This window comes from Heteronotia binoei, chromosome 12 (assembly GCF_032191835.1).
Source record: "Heteronotia binoei isolate CCM8104 ecotype False Entrance Well chromosome 12, APGP_CSIRO_Hbin_v1, whole genome shotgun sequence".
In the NCBI taxonomy this organism is placed as follows: domain Eukaryota; kingdom Metazoa; phylum Chordata; class Lepidosauria; order Squamata; family Gekkonidae; genus Heteronotia; species Heteronotia binoei.
This window is the reverse complement of record NC_083234.1, coordinates 32,777,986-32,798,175: the sequence shown is the minus strand read 5'-3', so window position 1 is coordinate 32,798,175 and position 20,190 is coordinate 32,777,986. Positions and strand designations below refer to the sequence as shown.

At 44.4% G+C, this 20,190-nt stretch overlaps 1 protein-coding gene across 2 annotated transcripts in view; it reads right to left on the bottom strand.

Annotated features, from left to right (window-relative positions):
- UNC5D (unc-5 netrin receptor D) overlaps positions 1 to 20,190 on the bottom strand; it is a 558,897-nt gene that overhangs the window by 66,639 nt on the left and 472,068 nt on the right. For both annotated transcript variants that reach the window (XM_060251212.1, XM_060251213.1), the window contains one exon: positions 3,421 to 3,589. In XM_060251212.1, coding sequence (XP_060107195.1) covers positions 3,421 to 3,589 — 169 coding nt within the window. The remainder of the gene's footprint in view (positions 1 to 3,420; positions 3,590 to 20,190) is intronic.

Below are 20,190 nucleotides of genomic sequence, written 5' to 3'. Positions count from 1 at the left end.
GGAAATGTCTGCTGGGAACTCTTTATTCCCTATGGAGAATTATTCCCATAGAAAATAATGGAGAATTGATATGCGGGTATCTGGGGATCGGTGGGGGGGCTGTTTTTTTAGGTAGAGGCACCAAATTTTCAGTACAGCATCTAGTTCCTCTCCCCAAAATACCTTCCAAATTTCAAAACTATTGGACCAGAGGGTCCAATTCTATGAGCCCCAAAAGAAGGTGCCCCTATCCTTCATTATTTCCTATGGAAGGAAGGCATTGAAAAAGTGTGCAGTCCCTTTAAATGTGATGGCCAGAACTCCCTTGGAGTTCAATTATGCTTGTCATACCCTTGTTCCTGGCTCCACCCCCAAAGTCCCCAGGTATTTCTTAAATTGGACTTGGCAACCCTAGGGGTTGCTCAGCTCTGACTTGCTGTAACAAAATGGGTAAATTGCTGGCAGTTGCCTAGTCTTGAAATGGCTGCCATTTGTAGTTTATTGTTCAAAGTGTCCTCCTCCTCTGACCTACAAGGCCCAGCAGCCTTTGGGCCTAAAAAGTGCAGGAAAAGGAGAACTTCCTCAAGGGGTGGGGCAACCTCTATATAGAGTTCTATCCAAGCAGGAAGCAGGCAGTCTTTGTTCTACTGGATAGTGGGAAAGATTCCTGTGGAAGAGCTGTGCGGGGGAACAGGCCTATGGTTGCCAATCCCCAGGTGGGGGCAGGGGATCCCTCAATTTGGAGGCCCTCCCCCCACTTCAGGGTAATCAGAAAGCGGGGGGAGGGGAGAGAAATGTCTGCTGGGTACTCATGATTCCCTATGGAGACTTATTCTCATAGAAAATAATGGAGAATTTTATCCATGGGTATCTGGGGCTCTGGGAGCCCTGTTTTTTGAGGTAGAGGCACCAAATTTTCAGTATAGTATCCAGTGGCTCTCCCCAAAATAATCCCTAAGTTTAAAAAAGATTGGACCTGGGGGTCCAATTCTATGAGCCCCCAAAGAAGGTGCCCCTGTCCTTCATTATTTCCTATGGAAGGAAGGCATTTAAAAGATGTGCGGTCCCTTGAAATGTGATGGCCAAAACTCCCTTTGGAGTTCAATTATACTTGTCATACCCTTGCTCCTGGCTCCACCCCAAAAGTCCCCAGATATTTCTTGAATTGGACTTGGCAACCCTAAACAGGCCACAGAGGTGGAAACTCCTGCAAGTCATAGCTGGAACCTCCAAGGCATTCAGCTGCAACCAGTCTGCGGTAGACTGGAGGTTTCCCTGCTCTCTCTCTCTCTCTCTCTCTCTCTCTCTCTCTCTCTCTCTCTCTCTTCTCTCTCTCTCTCTCTCGAGAGAGAGAGAGAAAGGTGAAGGAGAGCTGGAGGCCTGGTGGAGAAAAGATCTGTCCTGCACTGCAACCTCCCAGGGAGAGAGGTAGTTAGGGAAATGTATAGGGCTAAAGGACTGTGTTTTTCTTCTGGTTTATTTGTGCCCTGTTGGTCCCCAGTATAAGCTTTCCCTTGTAGTGTGCCTTACTCAATCAATATATGTGTTCCCTATTTATAATGTATATAGTTTGAATAAATCCTTATATTTTTGGAATTAACTACTGGAGTTGTGCTCTGACCATTTAGTCTCCCCTGCTCTGCACAGTACCAAGAAAGGAAAGGGACCCCGGGAAAGGGAAGGGGAGATGCCTGTTTTTGGGTTGCCAACTCTCCAGGGCCACCCCAAAGATTGGAGATTTTGCCTCCAAACAAGGAGATTGAGCCAGAGGGGTTTCACTGTCCCTCTAAGAGGGCAGTGACAAATTCAGTGAGTGGTGGCAGCAAACTAAGGAAAGGTTACACCCACCAGAGGGTGGGGTAGGGCGGCAATGGGACTTGCAAGCCTCAGATGGCTGCAGAGTGGCAAGGACTGAGGGCAGGTGCCTGTTCAGTCACACTTGCTGTGTCTTTTCTTTGTTCCCCACTCTGTCTTTTACAATGACTTCCTAAGCTATCATCAACATTTCACTCTAGCCATCAGCCTCCTATGCAGAATTATACCCTCTAAGCCCACTGACTTCAGAACCTTCAGTTTTCATGTGCAGGATACCAAATTCATATTGGAACATGGCACATAGGGAGAAGGGACTGACGTAAAATTATCTGGATGGGTCTGTCCCACTGGGAAAACTAGGGGCATCACACATGCAGGTTTTGAAGAAGGAGGTTCATTGCTGGAGGAGGAGGAAGAGGAGGGGGAGAAGAAGTAGAAGGAATCTCTGAATCAAAGTCTCAGAGTGGTTACAATCTCCTTTATCTTCTTCCTCCACAACAGACACCCTGTGAGGTGGGTGGGGCCGACAGAACTCTCACAGAAGCTGCCCTTTCAAGGAAAGCTCTGCAAACGCTATGACTGACCCAAAGGCATTCCATCAGCTGCAAGTGGAGGAGTGGGGAATCAAACCCAGTTCTCTCGGATAAGAGTCTGCACACTTAACCACTACACCATACTGGAGCATGCTACTCACTGACTGAAAGGGTCGGATGACCGATCTGGGTTGCAATGAAAAGAAATGAATGAAAGATATGGGGATCATAACATGTAAATTGGGCCCGAGTGTATGTGCATTATTACTGAAAATGTCCACATTTAGGCGAACCTGAGTGAATCTGGAGCAGGATCTGCATGTTCCATTGCACATAAATAGGGTTGTGTGAACCACTGAGCACTTGTCAACAGCATATCTTTATGCAAAGTTGTCTTTCAAACCTTAGACTGAGCAATGCACAGAGCAGTGCCACAGAGCAGCATATGCTTTAGATCACTAGAATTTTGTAGTGTTTCCTGCATGTTTATATCCTACCTCATCTCTGCTATGATACCAAATGTGATGCCATCTGGGAACTCGCTTATAGCAGCATGTACAATTAGGTGGGTTGAATGTGCAAATATATATCTCAACACATGCACACTGAGCAATGAGGCGGCAACACGCACACCCAAATACATAAATAGGTATACATTATAACCCTGGACAAGTGTCATATCTAGGCTGAGTGCACATGAATTTGTGTGTGTATGGGAAGGCAGACATATACTGAGATTGCAACAGCACTCCCCAATCCTAACCCTAACCTTGTGGATTCAGTTGAGATTGCAACAGCAACCCCCAATCCTGACCGTAACCTTGTGCATTCAGTTGAACATCAGCATGTGCATGCAGAACTGTGGGGAAACAAAAACATGGTCCCCAATTGCAAGAAGAGAGTTATGAATGTGAAGGTCCCATGGAAACATCCACTGATTAGATTCTCACCACTGTGATTCCACTGCCCTGATTACATTGTTTGAACATGTCTTGCATGCTGATTTGTAACAAAATGTCTGCACAGGTTTCCCATTGTTGGAGGGATCTTCAAGTATCTTTTTTCTTGTTCTCAGGGAATGAGATTCACTTACCTCCCATTTCCCCTGCTGCTTTTTCTTTTTTAAGTGGATATTCCAGTGCTCAGAGTTTGCTTCTGCACAGTGCGGTATCGTCAAGGCAAATGGAGTGGAAACTGTCACTTCTGGAGGGCCACAAGTTACTTCGGGACCAAGGAGGACTTCACTGCCTTCTGGCTGTAGGCTTTGCAAAAAGAGATTTTAAAATTATGAAGGAACTTAAAAGGCTAAATCAAATCAAAAGCAGCAAAAGTTAACGGAAAAATCATTAACTTCTGAGATCTACAAAATGCAAACAGGGATGGACAAACACTTCAAAGCTCAATTAGTAAAGGACCAAACAATTTTATAAGCAACACTGGAGAATCTTGAGCAATGTATCTTTGTTTCTAGAAAGTTCTTCAATTGCTTTAGTTCCAGGCCTAGGAAAGGGCATGGACTGGGAACATGAGGTTTATTTAAGTTTGTGGTGTGCTTGGTTCATGTAGGGTTGCCAATCCCCAGGTGAGGGCAGGGGATCCCCCGGTTTGGAGACCCTCCCCCCGCTTCAGGGTCATCAGAAAGCAGGGGGAGGGAAATGTCTGCTGAGAACTCTATTATTCCCTATGGAGATTTATTCCCATAGAAAATCATGGAGAATTGATCTGTGGGTATCTGGGGCTCTGTGGGGGCTGTTTTTTGGGGTAGAGGCACCAAATTTTCAGTTTAGCATCTAGTGCCTTTCCCCAAAATACCCCCAAGTTTCAAAAAGATTGGACTAGGGGGTCCAATTCTATGGGCCCCAAAAGAAGGTTCCCCTATCCTTCATTATTTCCTATGGAAGGAAGGAATTGAAAAGGTGTGCCGTCCCTTTACATGTGATGGCCAGAACGCCCTTTGAAGTTCAATTATTCTTGTCGCAGCCTTGATCTTGGCTCCACCCCTAATATCTCCTGGCTCCACCCCCAAAGTCCCCAGATATTTCTTGAATTGGATTTGGCAACCCTAGGTTCATGAGCCACGAACTGTCACAAACTTTTTGTCAGTTTCTGTGCAGTTCTCATCAACTTAGCCTCTTTGATTTAAATAAGATAAGGTGTTTACTAAAGAAGATACATGTTTACAGCAAAAGATAGTTTTTGTTAGAACTGCCCACCTATAGTGGGGTCAGATACTTATACACTTTGCATGGCAGTTAATATACATAAGCAATTCTAGGAACACAGAAAAAAGTGGCAAAAACATTTCAAACAGGTTCCCATATATCCCCCTCCCACAGCTGCTAGGTGTCTTTTTAATTAAACTTAAAATAGCATCCATGGCAGTCCTGATAAGTGTCTGGTCTTCAAGATCAGAGGAAAGGGATACAGTATCTCTTACATGCAGTCTCTATGCCCTCCATTTCAGCCAGAAGGTTATGTGTACTAAACCCCACCCTGCAAAACCCTTGCAAAATGTATTATATATGCCAGGGAGCAACAGCAATAAAAAGTTACTGCCAGTAAATAACATAGAAGCATTGGCAAGAAACACTTTCTTGACACTTTTAGCCACCAAACTGTGTTCGTGAGGATTGTGACATGGTAGAATGCCGCACCCCCAACATGCTAGAGACCAAACTCACTAGAGATCTCCAGATGACTTTCCTTTACCTGCCCTCCAAGTTTGGTAAGGATTGGATTTATGGAGTCTGAATTATGGCTCCCCAAAGAAGGTGCCCCCAGAAAAGTGCTTTCTGGGGAAATGACAGGCACAAGTTCAGGTGTATATAGAATGGATCCTGTGCTAGCTAGAGACATCAAACTTGCTGGGGACCTGATGCTCTTCTACATGTCCTTCAAGTTTATATGCAGATTTGACTTAGGAATTCAAGTTATGCTTCGCAGGGAAGATCTCCCCAGGAAAGAACATAAGAGAAGCCATGCTGGATCAGGCCAATGGCCCATCCAGTCCAATACTCCGTGTCACATAGTGGCCAAAAAAAACCAGGCACCATCAGGAGGTCAATCAGTGGGGCCAGGACACTAGAAGCCCTCTCACTGTGCCCCCCCCCAAGCACCAAGAATACAGAGCATCACTGCCCCAGACAGAGAGTTCCAACAATATGCTGTGTCTAATAGCCACTGATGGACCTCTGCTCCATATGTTTAACCAATCCCTTCTTGGAGTTATCTATGCTTGCAGCCGCCACTACCTCCTGTGGCAGTGAATTCCACGTGTTAATCACCCTTTGGGTGAAGAAGTACTTCCTTTTATCAGTTCTATCCCAATTGCTCAGTTCTTGTATTGTGAGAAAGGGAGAAAAGTACTTCTTTCTCTACCTTCTCTATCCCATGCATAATCTTGCAAACCTCTATCATGTCACCCCTCACCCACTTCAGTTCAGGAACCACAAACTGGCCAAAATTCATCATGAACTTTAATTTGGCAGCTGGTTCATGCCCACCCCTATCCAGGCCCTCCTTAGCAGCTCCCAGTTGTGTCCATCCTCAACCATTATCTACCACCTAGTGGGGTGGTAGGAGATCTCTTCCCTTCCTTGGACATAAATTCAAAGCCAGAGAACTCGAGAATGATAATAGGTGCCATAATTTATTTAATTTAAAATATTTATATTCAGCTTAATCTCCACAGACACAAGGCAAGCTTACAAAGTATCAACATGTTGCAAAATGTAAAAAATTTAAACAACAGTCAACCAACTAGATTTAAACACACACACTGAAATCCACAAATGAATATACAGTAAATCTAAGAAAAGAGTTAGCACTGTGCATTTATTGTACCAAGCCCTTGTTTGGGAAGACCCTAGGAAAGCTAGCCAGTGAAAGACAAAACAGGGTTTTACTACATAGGTGTGGCAGATAGAACACAGCCAAGTCAGCATATTTTGCATCCCACTGGATGGTTCACACATCCAAAAAATAAGTAAATGCTGGGCTTTTTTTTGTTGAGGGAGGAACTCCTTTGCATATTAGGCCACATGGTATGCTGAGGAGGAGTTGTGGCTCAGCAGAAGGACATCTGCTTGGCATGCAGAAGGTCCCAGGTTCAATCCCCAGCAACTCTAGGTTTGTTTGTTTGTTTTTTAAGGAATACAGGTCAGGTAGTAGGTGTGAAAGACCTCTTCCTAAAACCCTTTAGGGTCACTGCTAGTCAGAGTACGTAGCTCTGGCCTTGATGGATCAATGGTCCATCAAGTGGTGCAGCTTCTGGCTTCTGCTTTCCCTTGCAGACCTTTAGTCTTGATTGTATGACTGATCTGGAGACAAGCACAGGGCAGTAGATGTTATAAGCTTTGGGGCCTTCTGCACTCTATAATCAACATCCCTTCATCAAGTGGACTTAAATGCTACAGTCTTTGAGCCAGTTTCCACGAGTCTTTATTGCTTTGTCAAAATTCTATATTCCCATTCCTCTTCCTCTCTCTCCTGTAATCTCTGCAATGACTCGGAGCCTCCTTCTCTGTCTCGATGGCACTGCTGGAAAGGGTAGCAACTATACATTTCCAGAAAATGAGCCAGATTCCCTGTTATTTCACTTGGCGGGTGTATCTTGACCCCATCTCATTCACATCAGGCACACAAAATTCAAACCTGTCTTCGCGCATTCAAAGAACGCTGCTGACAAACAAGAGGAGAACTTTACCAGGAGGGGAGAGAAAAAGACAATTTGTGTCCCATAGTGGGAGCAAAATATAGGTTAAGCTTTAAAAGCTGCTGCATTATTACTCTTGGGGACTGATTCCTGAGTTTTTACCCATGCTGGTAGTAATGGTTCCCAATAGGGAAAAAAAAGCTAGCATTTTATACACAAAGATGTTTTAGAAATGTACAGCAAAAATATATTCCCCAAGTGGTAGGGTTCCATACGGGGTCACTTTCCTGGTGAAAGGATGGCATTGCAGAATTACGGTGTTCTTCTTCTTCTTCTTTTTTGGAAATATCTGTTTACTTATAAGCAGGGCATTTTTTTTGTAGCAGAAACTCCTCTACATATTAGGCCACACACCCCTGATGTAGCTCATCTTCTAAGAGCTTACAGGGCTCTTAGTTCAGGGCCTACTGTAAGCTCCAGGAGGATTGGCTACATCAGGGTGTGTAGCTTAATATGCAAAGGAGTTTCTGCTACAAAAAAAGCCCTGCTTATAAACAGCAAGTTGAACACAGGGGCACATGACAAAAACTCAGAGCAGTATCAGCCCCCAAGGCAAAGTGCATGGCTACAGAGCTGCTTCATGCCACTCAGCTCAGATTTCCATCACCTTAATGGGTGACCTTCCAAATGCTAAGCTGCTTCTCTCCACTCTTTCCTCGCAAATATGAAATGTGAGCCTGGTATCTAGTAGCCATTAAACATCACCACTCAGAAGTGTAAGCATCTTCTAGCCTCCAGTAGCCATCAGGGAAGCATCTTCAGAAAAAGCCTACCTCCGCACTCCGCACTCAACAGTTACAGAACTCTGGGCAGCATTCTACCAGCAATTTTCATTGGTCTATGCCATGAGGGCAAAAACCATGTGGGATGGTGGCAGCAGTGAGAATTGGAATCCAAAGTGATAGGGCAGAAAAGCTAGTAGAATCCAACCCTATTTTGGGGACTGGATATTGAGGCAATTTAGGTGGTCTAGCTAGTAGTCCCCAACCTTTTTGGCACCAGGGATTGGTTTTGTGGGAGTGTAGCACAGGGTTTTTTGCCACCCCAGTTTGCCCCCCCACCTGCACTTTGTCCCTGCCCCCCATGGAGTCTTTAAATGGGGAGGGGGAACTGGGGCTGTTTCTGCCACCTCCCCGCTAGGTGACAAGGTGGCAGAAGGCCAATCTGCCTCCCCCTCCAATTTAAAGACCCCTGCCAATCAGTTGATCAGCAGGGGGCTATAAATAAGGGGGTAGGCTAAGGTCACAGCAGTGCTGCCCCTTCTGCCAGCCTGGGACCCAGGTGGATGAAAGAGATGGTGCTAGCAGGCCATGGACCAGTACTGGACCACAGACTGGTGGTTGGGGACCCCTGCTACAGCATATCCAGAGAAGAGACAACTGAACAGGTTACACAAATGAAGACCATACAAAGTGACACATAGCTAGCTAGTGATGGATGAATAAATAGCTTTTCCTCCAGTCAAGGAGATTAAGCAAGTGTAGACACAGACTGTTATTAGGAGAACAACTATTTAGTCTCTTAAAGCAATGCCTTCCCTTTCTGAGGAGGAATGAGCACATCTTCCTGAAAGCCAATGTGGTACAGTGGTGAGAGTGCTGGACTAAGATCTGAGAGACCAAGATTTGAATCTTGACTTTGCCACAGAATCTTGCTGTGAGACTGTGGGCTACTTACACACTCCACCACCCAGGGTTGTTATAAGGATGAAATGGAAGAGAAGAGAAAGATGTAGGATGCTTTAGATCACCTCTTGGGAGAATAGTGAGGTATAAAGAAATATTTCATTTCTTTTTTTTTTATAGTTGTTGATATCATGGTCAATAATTTCAGTTCTCCATTTTTCCCTGTTGCTTTCATAGACTCTTTTCCACTGTGTATACATGTGTAGTTTTAGCATGTGACTTACATGGTACTCTTTGAAGCAATACATGCCATTTATATGTATCCAATACAAATAAAGAATAATCACAATCTAGTGGCATTCCAAGCCAGGAATATACATGTCAAAAACATTACGATTTGACTGTTTGATCCTGCAGTCTCTGCACATAAAGATCTGGGATCCTTCTGTCATCCTTCTCCTCCCTCTAGCTATCCCTTCTCACACCTGAAAATTTGATTCTCATAGGACCTGCAGGGATTACAGTCACATGGGTTGGGTGGCAGCACTGAAGAGGCGGACGGAGGAGAAATCATTCTTTGCCTCATGCATCCGTGGAGTTGATTCTTGCAGAAGAGGAATCTGGAGGTGATTTCACCTTTCCCCCTCTTCAGTGTTCCTACCAAATCCACATGACTACTATTCCTGTGGGTCTGGGACCCTCTGTGAATCATCTTTCCACAATCGACTCTCTCTCAACTTAACCTACGTATCTTAAAGACTGTTGTGAGGATAAACTGGAAGTTAGCCTGAGCTCCCTGGACAAAAGATGGGATGCTCATATAATAGGGAGGTCCTTTTTAAGGGATATTTTCCTACCCAGACAAACTGACATTTTACTTCTTGCCCATTTCATCACAAGCAAGCATCTGAACCAATGGGGTGTGAACGTGTGTCTAGAGGTGACAGGCAACAACTCTGGCTTTTTAAACATAAACTATTAATCATCCATGAAATGCACTATAAAATGCCAGCCTTCTTGTCATCAGCTGCCAGAATAAACAGTTCTCACATTACCTTCAGAAGTAGTTGAGTCTTGTGCTTTACCAAGACTTTGCAGATGCTCCAAAGCCAAGCAGAGGTTACCAAGCACACCTGCCAAGTGCCCTTTAGCAAGTGGATCATGCCACATGTTCTTTGTGGAAGGGCAATTTGAAAGTAATGAAGGTAAGGTGAGAGCCGTTTATTCTGGCAGCTGATTTAGTACTCAGCCTTTGCAGAATGAGGCTGGTAACTGTCTTTCTTGTTCTCAAGCCACTACCCACAGTCCATGGAGTAAGGAGACTCACAGTAAAAAATGCCCTCTGTGTCTATTCAAGGACTTTCTCAGCTAGGCTTGGCTCATACATTTGTGCTGAGAACCAGCTCCAGCTGACATCAAAACTCCCTCCCCCATTGTTGTTGAAGACAACAAAGAGAGTGGAGGCATCGGCCACACACCCTTCCATCATGCAGTGATCTAGCTCCAGCTGAAAGTCCTTTCCCTTCAGCTTCCAATTTCTACTGATGGGACCACTGAAGGCATGCCAGGCTTGAATCCAGCTCAGCTGAGAATCCTTGGTTCAAGGAATGCTTAATATTTAATTTTACTTGTCAATTGTGATTTTCAATCCTGTCAACCACTTTAGAAGCCAATTTTGGCTGAAAGGCAGGATAAAAATATAATAGAAGTTTAGTGGCACCTTAAAGACTAACAACATTTATGCCAGCATGAGCTTTCATGAGTCAGATCTCAGTCCTGCAGATGCTATGGGAAGGAAACCATATTCCATATGGGGGAACTAGAGAAGAAGAAATGGGAAAATGAAAAGATGGGGCAGAGTGAGTCTTGGTGTGAATCCTATTGTAAATCTTTCACGGGTGATCCTCTGTGTAAGGAAATGGAGTGAATTAGTCTGCTACACATTATGGATGATGAGACAAGTCAAAGACTTCTTGTCTTTCATGGGATACAGAAAAAAGGGTAATTAAGTAGGATAAACAACAACAAATTAAGGAAGAAGCAGTCATGCATAAGAAAATTAAAATATTAAAAATAAAGCATAGGAATGTAACAAATACATCATGGTCTGGATCCAAAAACTCCCTTTAGGTAAGAAATTAGCTCTTGTAGAATGGATGTGGGGCATTAATGGGGAAATGCCTGTGGTAGAGCAACTATTTTGCATGCAAAAGGTTGCAGATGCAATCACCAGCGTATCCAGAAAAGGATCTGGTAGGTGGTGATGTGGAAAGCCTAAGCCTGAGACTCTGGAGAGATACTTCCAGACTGAATAGACAATATTGATCTTGACAGACCAGTGCTGGGGGAGTTGGGGTGTCTGGCCTGCTTCTTCTCTCTCCTTCCCTTCTTCACCACTCCTGTGCCTCGCTGAAATCTGAAACACTCTCAACATTCAGGGACATTAATTTTCTTTGCTTCCAAACTTTCAGGAGCATTTGGGGTCATTTTAGATGTTTCCAAGTCAACTCAGAACAGCTCATTTCAGTTCCGGAATAGCCAAATGCATACAATATGCAAAGCAGTATGTGGACAAAGAAAATAAATGCTGGAGCCTTGCTCTTCATAGAAAAATCTGTTCCATTGGAGGAACAGAACAGAGCAGAAGAGTATTGATGGGTACAGCAAAAAATATTCTAGGAAACAGCCCTTGTTTGGAGCCACCGCCAGTCTGCCACCCCTCCCTGAGATGTGGGTGTCCCATGCCATGTCAGCAAAGCCAAACTTTAATCCTGAGTTGCTCTATGGTGACTTGTTTGGCAATAGATTTCTTTCTAATAGCCCCCGGATTGCTTTTCATGTACTCCTGCAGCAAATCCTGCCTGCAAACATCCTTCCAGATATTAAACAGGCCTTGCATTGTGGCCAATTGCACCTTCTTCCAGAGGGAGCTCTTTAATTGCTTTCTGAGAAACGTCTCCCCCTCGGGTGAACATATTGTGCAAATATATGGGAATTCTGGGAATTATTTAATGCCAAATGAACTGAAATCAGCTAATTAGATGAACTCTCACACACGGCAAATAGCAAGTGCCTTCTCTCTAATAACCAGCCTGGCATGAGGGCTGCCGATGCAGCTCAGTCACTGTTTATTAAGTGAGGCGGGGAAGGAAAACATTGTATAGTTGCAGGTATTTAATATTCCCTGGAGTGCAGAGTAAACAAATTGCAAACCAGATCTAATCCTTTCGACTACATCAAAATCAGATGCTTGTTTTGCTTTATGAGTAATGGCACAAGGCAGAGGGAGAAAACATTCCCTTTTCAAATAAAAATGAGTCCACGCAGAAATATAGGGCTGGATTCAGAAGATATCCTTTTTTTCCTGCAGAATGGCATGGGATGCTGAGAAGACTGGGAGCCAGGGCTTTTTTTTGGTAGCAGGAACTCCTTTGCTATACCCCTCAGATGTAGCCAATCCTCCTGGAGCTTACAGTAGGCCCTGTAAGAAGAGCCCTATAAGCTCTTGGAGGATTGGCTACATCAGTAGGGGGGTGTAGCCAGGGTTGGCTCACCCACTAGACAAACTAGGCAGTTGCCTAGGGCACTGGGAAGGGGGTGACCAATTGGGCTCCCTCCCTCCCGGTACCCAAGACAAACACCTACATTTGCCTTCCCCCCCCCCCCACTGCTGCTGCCTCTGCCGCCACTGCTAGCCCCCTCCATTCCCTTCCCTTCCACTGTGCTTCGCCTGCCCCTCCCCCCGCGAGGTCAGAGGAGTGTGCCGTGACGAGGCTTCGCTCATCCAGCTCTCTCTTCAAAGAATGCTCAGATGCCGGCCGCCTCAAAGCCAGTAGAGCCACTGCTTGTCGGGGTGCACTCCTCTGATTGATGGGGGGCTGGGGGTTGCAACAGAGTGCAGAGCTGCAGAGGGAGCGAGGGACGCGGTGTCAGGGGGCATCGAACAGGGATCCTGCCTGGGGTGCCATGCGCTCTAGGGCCAGCACTGGGCGTAGCCTAATATGCAAAGGAGTTCCTGTTATCTATAAAAAAGTGCTGCTGGGAGCTGTGTTGGAATGGAACAGGGAACTGACAGAAATCATGCAGATGACTTTGAAAGGGGGATCAGACATATTCCTAGGCCCATCCATATGAAGCTGCCTTATACTGAATCTGATCACTGGTCCATCAGGGTCAGTGTTGTCTACCTGGACTGGCAGCAGCTCTTTAGAGTATCAGATAGAAGCCTTTCACATCATCAGCTACCTGGTCCTTTTAACTGGAGATGCCTGGGATTGAACCTGGGACTTTTTGCATGCAAAGCAGGGGCCCTTCCACTGAGCCACAGCCCCTTTCCATGACATGGGTCATCATAAGTAATGCACACATTATGGAGTACATGAGCAAAGTATGGGGTCTGCATTTTGCATCCTGTGTAATAGTCTGATGTGAGTTCTCCTCAATGCCCATGTGCATGGTACATGATCTACATTGCAAGTGAAACATCTGTGGAGAAAGGACTTCAATTGTCCTATCCTGTAATAAGCTAAGGTAGTGTCCCTGGTCCTAGGAAACCAGCATCAGGTGTGTTGGGGTGTGTGTGTTGAAGTCCCTTCCTCACACACACTACAATCCCAATCTGAATCAGACATCAGACACATCCAAGAACTGAGGAGAACCTGAGAGTCAGTGTCACTATTACACACGACATTAGGTGGCAAACCTGAGCCCAGCCTGAACTTTGTAACGTGTGAATTATTATCAAAACGGAAACTCCAGGGGTAGGATAACTCTGAATATTAGTTACTGGGAGGCAACACTTCCAGGAGGTTGGTGAGCCTTCCAGAACATCTGGTTTGGCAAGATGCTGGACTAGATAAGCCACTGCTATGATCCAGCTGGGCTCTTCTTATACTCTGGACCCAACCAACACATTTGAGTGGGGAAAACAGCAATTTAAAGCCTCCTATCTTTACACCATCTATATGGTATGAACTTATAGAAAAAGTAAAGAGCATCCTTTGAAAAGAAAGCTCATTTGAGTGGGAAAAACAGCAATTTAAAACCTCTTATCTTTATACCATCTATATGGTATGAACTTATGGAAAAAGTAAAGAGCATCCTTTGAAAAGAAAGCTCATCTAGCATCTGCTGAGTGTGCTTCAAAAAAAGGATTTCCTGTTTGGTGTCAGGAGGAAGGAATACATTGTTATTATCACCTTCAAGCACTGTGAAAGTGATTGAAAAAGCTACCAAGGGTGTCCAGGGTCTAAAGAGGAACCTAACCTCTTGAAGGGCAAAGCTGGGGTTTCCAGAGAAGTCTACAGTCCACACTAAGGGGCAAGCAAATCAAAGCTAAAGTGAGAAGGTTCTTGTGAAGTGATTTTAATTGTAGTTTTGACATGCTGTTACCAATGGTGAATACCGTTTCAGACACAATGTTCCCTTGTTTCTTAAAAAAAGCACACCTTTTTCATGGCATAACAACTCTTACTTCTCCTCCTGCTCTAACTCTGCTGCAGTACTTAATTGCAGCACACTGGCTTTCTCCTCTCCAATTTTAACAAGGTCTATATTATAGATTCAGGTTGGAACAATCACCCTGCTTGCCCTACATTTTGTGAATTAGACATCGATTTGAATGCAAGGCTGAGAAAAGGCCATCGAGTCAAAGAGCAGTGAGTCAAACATTCTGTTGACATACAAAAATTATATTTTGGTAGAATGGGCACAAAAAGAGGGAGGCCAGCTGAGTGGCATGCCCTGGAATGGAAAGGGACTTTTGGAAGGTGGTGGCTGGACCATCAACAGGACTTGTAAAGTCCCCCTCCATTTCTCAACAGCTCTGTATAAGATTGGAAGATGCTGTTAGAAGAAGGTCTGGAGTCAGCCACATCATCTATTTGTATCAATTCAGAGAAAGAAATATAATTTAGCATGCATAAGATCAGGTTCTTGATGGTGCTTGAAATGGTGGGCACAAGGCAACTGAAAGCTGACAGGACTGCATGGGAGTATTAGGGGAACTGCTGCTTTTCACTGGAATCTGGTGAATCCATTCTGGATTTCCCCCCCACCTATTTACTCCACCATTGTTTTTGTGTCCACCCATATGATGGTTTGGGACTTATAAACCTACTTTGTTTCTATTTTATAGATAAAATATGCATTTCTTGGTACTTTTCTTTTTACTGCTGGCTTTATAGATCTGCCTGTATCCATGCTGTATAATGTTATATACAATGTATATATTATTTTATACATAATATGTATGTAGCGTATATATGTAGGGTTGGATCCAACTAGTTCTTCAGCTGGAAGTCAGTGTTTTCTTCAGCCACTTGGAAAGGCTATGTTGAGAATCATGGGACCAAAAGCAGGTGGGATGGGGGCTGTGCCATGGAAAGGAATTGGGTGTGACTGAGTGTGCGTGTGAGAGAACAAATGGCTGGATCCCCCATATTCACGGGTGCTTGAGAAAGGATCCCTGAAAGACTCTACTAATGCACTGAATTGTAGTGGCTTTTCAAAATGAATCAAGTTCTTAGTATACAAGCTGTGCTCATCTGTATGGACTGTTACATAACTTTTCTCCATTACTGGCAACAGCAAACTGCATCATGGGTTAGACAGTGTACATCAGATGAAAACCTTGACCTGGATGGCCCAGGCTATCCCATTCTATTTACTCACCTCCCCAACACAGCCAGCATTGGCAAGTGAAGGAAGTGTCTTTGTGTTGCCTGGGTAACACAGAGATACACTCTCTTACCCTCGCCTCCTCGCAAAATGGGCAAGCTTAGCCCATCTTTGGAGCTGTCTCCCTATAGAGTATCAACAAAACAGGAATAGCTTTGCAGCTTGTGAATGGAGCTTTGATGTTAGAGGTTTCAGCTCAGTATGAATGAAAGTTCCACATCATTTCTCTTTCCATGCATTTCCTTTTGTCTAACAATTTTGGTTCTCTGCTTTATATTGTTGTTTTTGTAGATGTGTTTGTGTTGTATGCATACAAAGTATGGTTTTTGTAGTGAATTCAAACTGGTTTCATAGATGCTCTTTAATGCTGATTTTTTATTGAAAAATGTGTACCTTTTATGCAAAAAAAGTTTAAAAGGGCAAAAAAAATTAAGAAACTGCACACAATCCTGTTCTGCAACATGGGTAACTCAAATCAGAGTAGCATTTTTCAAGAAGACTGCCCGGTGGGTAAGAAGCCTCCCTAATATTGATTTATTACATCTGTATACAATCTAGGCATTGGCTAGCCACCCAACTCTTTGGTTTTGGAAGTGCAATAAATCATGTATTAGAGAGGAATTAAATAATAGGGATGCACTAATTTTTCATAGATTTAACATTTTGAGTGCAGAAAGGTCAGTTCAGGGTCCTCAATATGTTCCCTGAAATACCCATCAAAGCATACCTTTCCTCACCTGTCTCACTCCCATCTTTTGGTAAAAATCGAAATCAAATCACAGTCGATTTATGGCAATCTTGTAGGGTTTTCAAGGCAATATAATGTTCAGAGGTGGTTTGTTATTGCCTACCTCTGAGCAGCAACTGTGGACTTCCTTGGTGGTCTCCCATCCAAGTACTAACCAGGGCTAACCCTGCCTACCTTCTAATATCTAATGAGATTTGGCTAGCCTGGGCCATTCAGGTCAGGGCAATGCCCATTTTAATTACATTAAACCCCGTCCCCAAGCTACTGCTTCTTCACATGTGATCCCAGCCAATCATGCTGTAAATGTGGCAATGTTAAAATGGAAAATAGTTAAACTGATCTAGCACTGTGACAACACCAATGAGTGCAAATGCTACCAACCTAGAATTGGGACAACAGTTTCTGTATTAGATTGTCCCAAAGGGAGGGGGGTGAATGTATGTCAGGGGTGGCCACCGGTAGCTCTTCAGTTGCTTTTTTTTGCTTACAACTCCCATCAGCCCCAGCCAGCATGGCCAATGGCTGGGGCTGATGGGAGTTTTAGGCAAAAAAAACATCTGGAGAGCTACCATTGGCCACCCCTGATGTATGTGAAAAAGGGGAGGGGAGCATGGTTGCTAGTATGCCTACTGCTGCCACCTGCTGGCTAAGATGGGAACAACTTTGCCACCATATTCTTTGTTGTCAGTTTGGTGTAGCAGTTAAGTGTGCAGTCTCGAATCTGGGAGAATCAGGTTTGATTCCCCACTCCTCCACATGCAGCTGCTGGTGTGACCTTGGTCAGCTACAAGTTCTCAGCAGAGCTGTTCTCTCAAGAGCCGTTCTTGAAGGAGCTTTCTCAGACCCATCTCCTCAACAGGGTGTTTGTTGTAGGGAGAGGAAGGGAAAGGAGATTGTAAGCTGCTCTGGGACTCTGAGTAAAGGGTGGGGTATAAATCTAATTCCTCCTCCTCTTCTTACACCACCAGCCAAAATGACTGCCACCTTGTTCTTTCGAATGAGGGATGCTAAAATGGAGGGGGGGGGGTCTGTTCAGCTCAGCCATATCAATCATCTGCAGACCTTGGTTATAAGCCATATTAAATATTTTCATCAGAACTTTGTTAGGAGCATCAAAGAGATAATTATTACAAAGCATTTTGAATTCAAAATAAAGGGGAGGGATGATTAATGCAATTCTTTGAACGGCTGAATTTACACATTTTATGGAGTTTTGATGAAGACAAAGAGTTGGTTTCTATACCTCACTATTCTCTTACATCAGGTGTCTCAAAGCAGCTTATAACTGCATCCCTTTCTTCTCCCCACAATAGGCACCTTGCGAGGTGAGAACTGTGCTTGGCCCAAGGTCACCCAGCAGGTTTCATGTGGAGGAGTGGGGAATCAAACCTGGGTCTCCAGATTACTGTCTGCTGCTCTTAACCATCACACCACGCTGACTGAGCACCATGCTCAGCAATGAGAACAAACTAAGCCCAGGGGACCCAGGAAAGATGGGAGTGTTCGTGGTCTTTTAGGGCCTCTGCAATCCTCCCAGGCAGTGTTTTTGCTTTGGCACCTCAGCAGCTGTGTAATTAACAGGAATGGATATTTATGACAAATCGTTGTAATAGCACTCGCTATTTCTTCCAGAAGAACTGACAAACAAGTGATACCTACAAACAAAGCATATAATTAGAGCCCATAAAACTGCTTCACAATACACAATCAGCCAGGTGAATCTGAACCCTCCTTCCTCCCCAGCAAAGCAAGGCTCGCCGTATTCGCAGCTATTAGCAAGCACAGGCCATTGTTATCTCTCCTGCTTCATCTTTAATTAAAAATTATTTGGCTCGTCTCATCATCCGCATATTGTGTGACCAGCACAATATTGAAAGGTACTGTTTGAAAGCAGGGCGGGAGAAACCACAAATGAGAAAGGGAATGCAATTTATGCATCGGAAGGATAAAGTTTGGGAGGAAAACTTGAGATAAACAAATTGCTGCCAGTGAAGCTTTAAGCACTCAGGGCAGATCCAGCACGAGCTTTTCCTTTTCACCCCATTGTCAGATTTCGGTGCTCTGCTCTATCTTTGTTGTAAGATAATGGCTATTACCTTCTCACATATTGGTATAACTTCCAGTTTGCAATAATTCACATTCTGATAAAAAGCCTTCTGTCTGTTTTATCTCATATTCCAGTGTTAACAATCCCTTTCATAACCCTAGTGCTGTCACCCCATCCACGGGGGGAGTGGAATACTCGAGAGCCTCCCAATCCTGCTTGAATGCAATTTTGCCTAAAAGGTGCAATGTGGGATTTTCCAGTCTTGGCAATGCAGGGGTTTTCTGTCTCAACAAGAGGCTTAAAAACAAAATGGTGATCGCACATACTGGGAAGGTCACATGCAGCACGCCTTCCCCATACATGCGAACACAGCACCAGCATCATAATGACTGCAGATGAGTGCCTCCATTGTGAGGATGTCGGTGTGCAGGCATCCACTTGGCTTGCTTTGGAACTATTTGGGGAGGGCACAACTCAACATTATGAGGCTGCTGGTGAAAATGGTAGTCCTGTGTCAAGTCCCCCCCCCCCCCTGTAATGAACATTATACTGCCCAGTGTATTCTCCCATCCCTGCTCCACTTCACTGACTGGTGGGGGTGAAGAAATTATCAGCATTCTGAGGTCACGAGAGATCATTATATAGAGTCTGCATTATGGATGAGAGGGAGAATCTAACATGAAGTATTGCTTATTTGACACACCTCAAATGATCACTGAAGGTTAAGCTAAAGGTTTATTCATCAAGAATTATCTGAAAAGCCCTGCTGGATCAGACCAATATAGCCCATCTAGTCCAGCATCCTGTTTCTCACAGTGGCCAATCAGTTCCTCTGGACATATGCCCAACAACTGGGCATAGAGACTGAGGCCATCCCTTGTTGTTGCTTCTGACTGTTTTGCTCCCTCCAGCTGCAGGTATTTATAGCCTGGCTATGGTTGGACATGCAAGTCAAAGGGTAAGAGCTCTTGGTCCTTAGTTTATTGATCACAGCACTGACCAGACTGATTAACCTTGTGGCTACCATCTCAGGATGTCCTGTCTGCTTTTTGTCTTTCACTGATCTTTTAAGACTGTATGTTATGTAAATTTGTTTAAATGTGTATTTTTCTAAGACACTTTGGAAGAAAAGCAGGATAAAAATATACTAAAAATTGGGGAGGCGCTGTGGATGGGTGATAGGGCATCTGCTTGATGTACAGAAGGTTCCAGGTTCGGTCTTTGGCATCTCCACTTAAAGGTAGTAGGCAATGTGAAAAAACCTTCACCACAGATCCTGGAGACCTGCTGCCAGTCTGAGTAGAAAACACTTTGATGGACCAAAGGCACCTTTATATGTCCATGTGTGTCCAAGAAATAACTAACTGGCCCAAATGTCTGCTGGTTCAACTGGCTATTCCTTTTCCCTGCTCCTTTGGTCACCTGGCTTTGGCACACCCATCTTTAAAGATGAAAACCTTTGAGCTGCTTGCTTTGGACAGAGGCCCTGCACGTAGGGAACCCATGCGTCATGTCATAATCAAACATGACTACCCGTTGCAATTGTGCAACCCATTTGGGTTTAAAAATGGTATTTTTGTTCTCTTTCTTGCCAGAAGGGGAAAGCCATCGCTTGCCAGTTCCAGGGATACACACTGGCCTTAATGAATCACTAGCAAGACATTCCTAAGAGGCTCTGAGCAGAGCCTCATTCATTATTTGCTCCCTGCATTGTCATTCCAGTCCTTGCTCTCCACAGTTTCTATTCAGACCATTCAGAACCCCTCACAGGAAATGGAAGCTTGAATGGCAAAGCATCAAGGCTGTGTACAAGCCATTAACACTATGAGTGGTTCTCTCCCAGCATTGGTTCTATTGTCTGTGAGCTTGGTATCACAACAAGCATTGGCTATTGTTGAGTTGCTGTACTGGAAGTGCTCACAGCCGGCCAAGATCTCCCTTCCCCTTCACTTGACATTGTTTCCTAGCAGTGATTTACTGTCACTTTGTCAAGGCAATGCTGCCATTCAGTGTATTGCGATCTCCAAAATGCAAGCCTCTTAGGACATTGA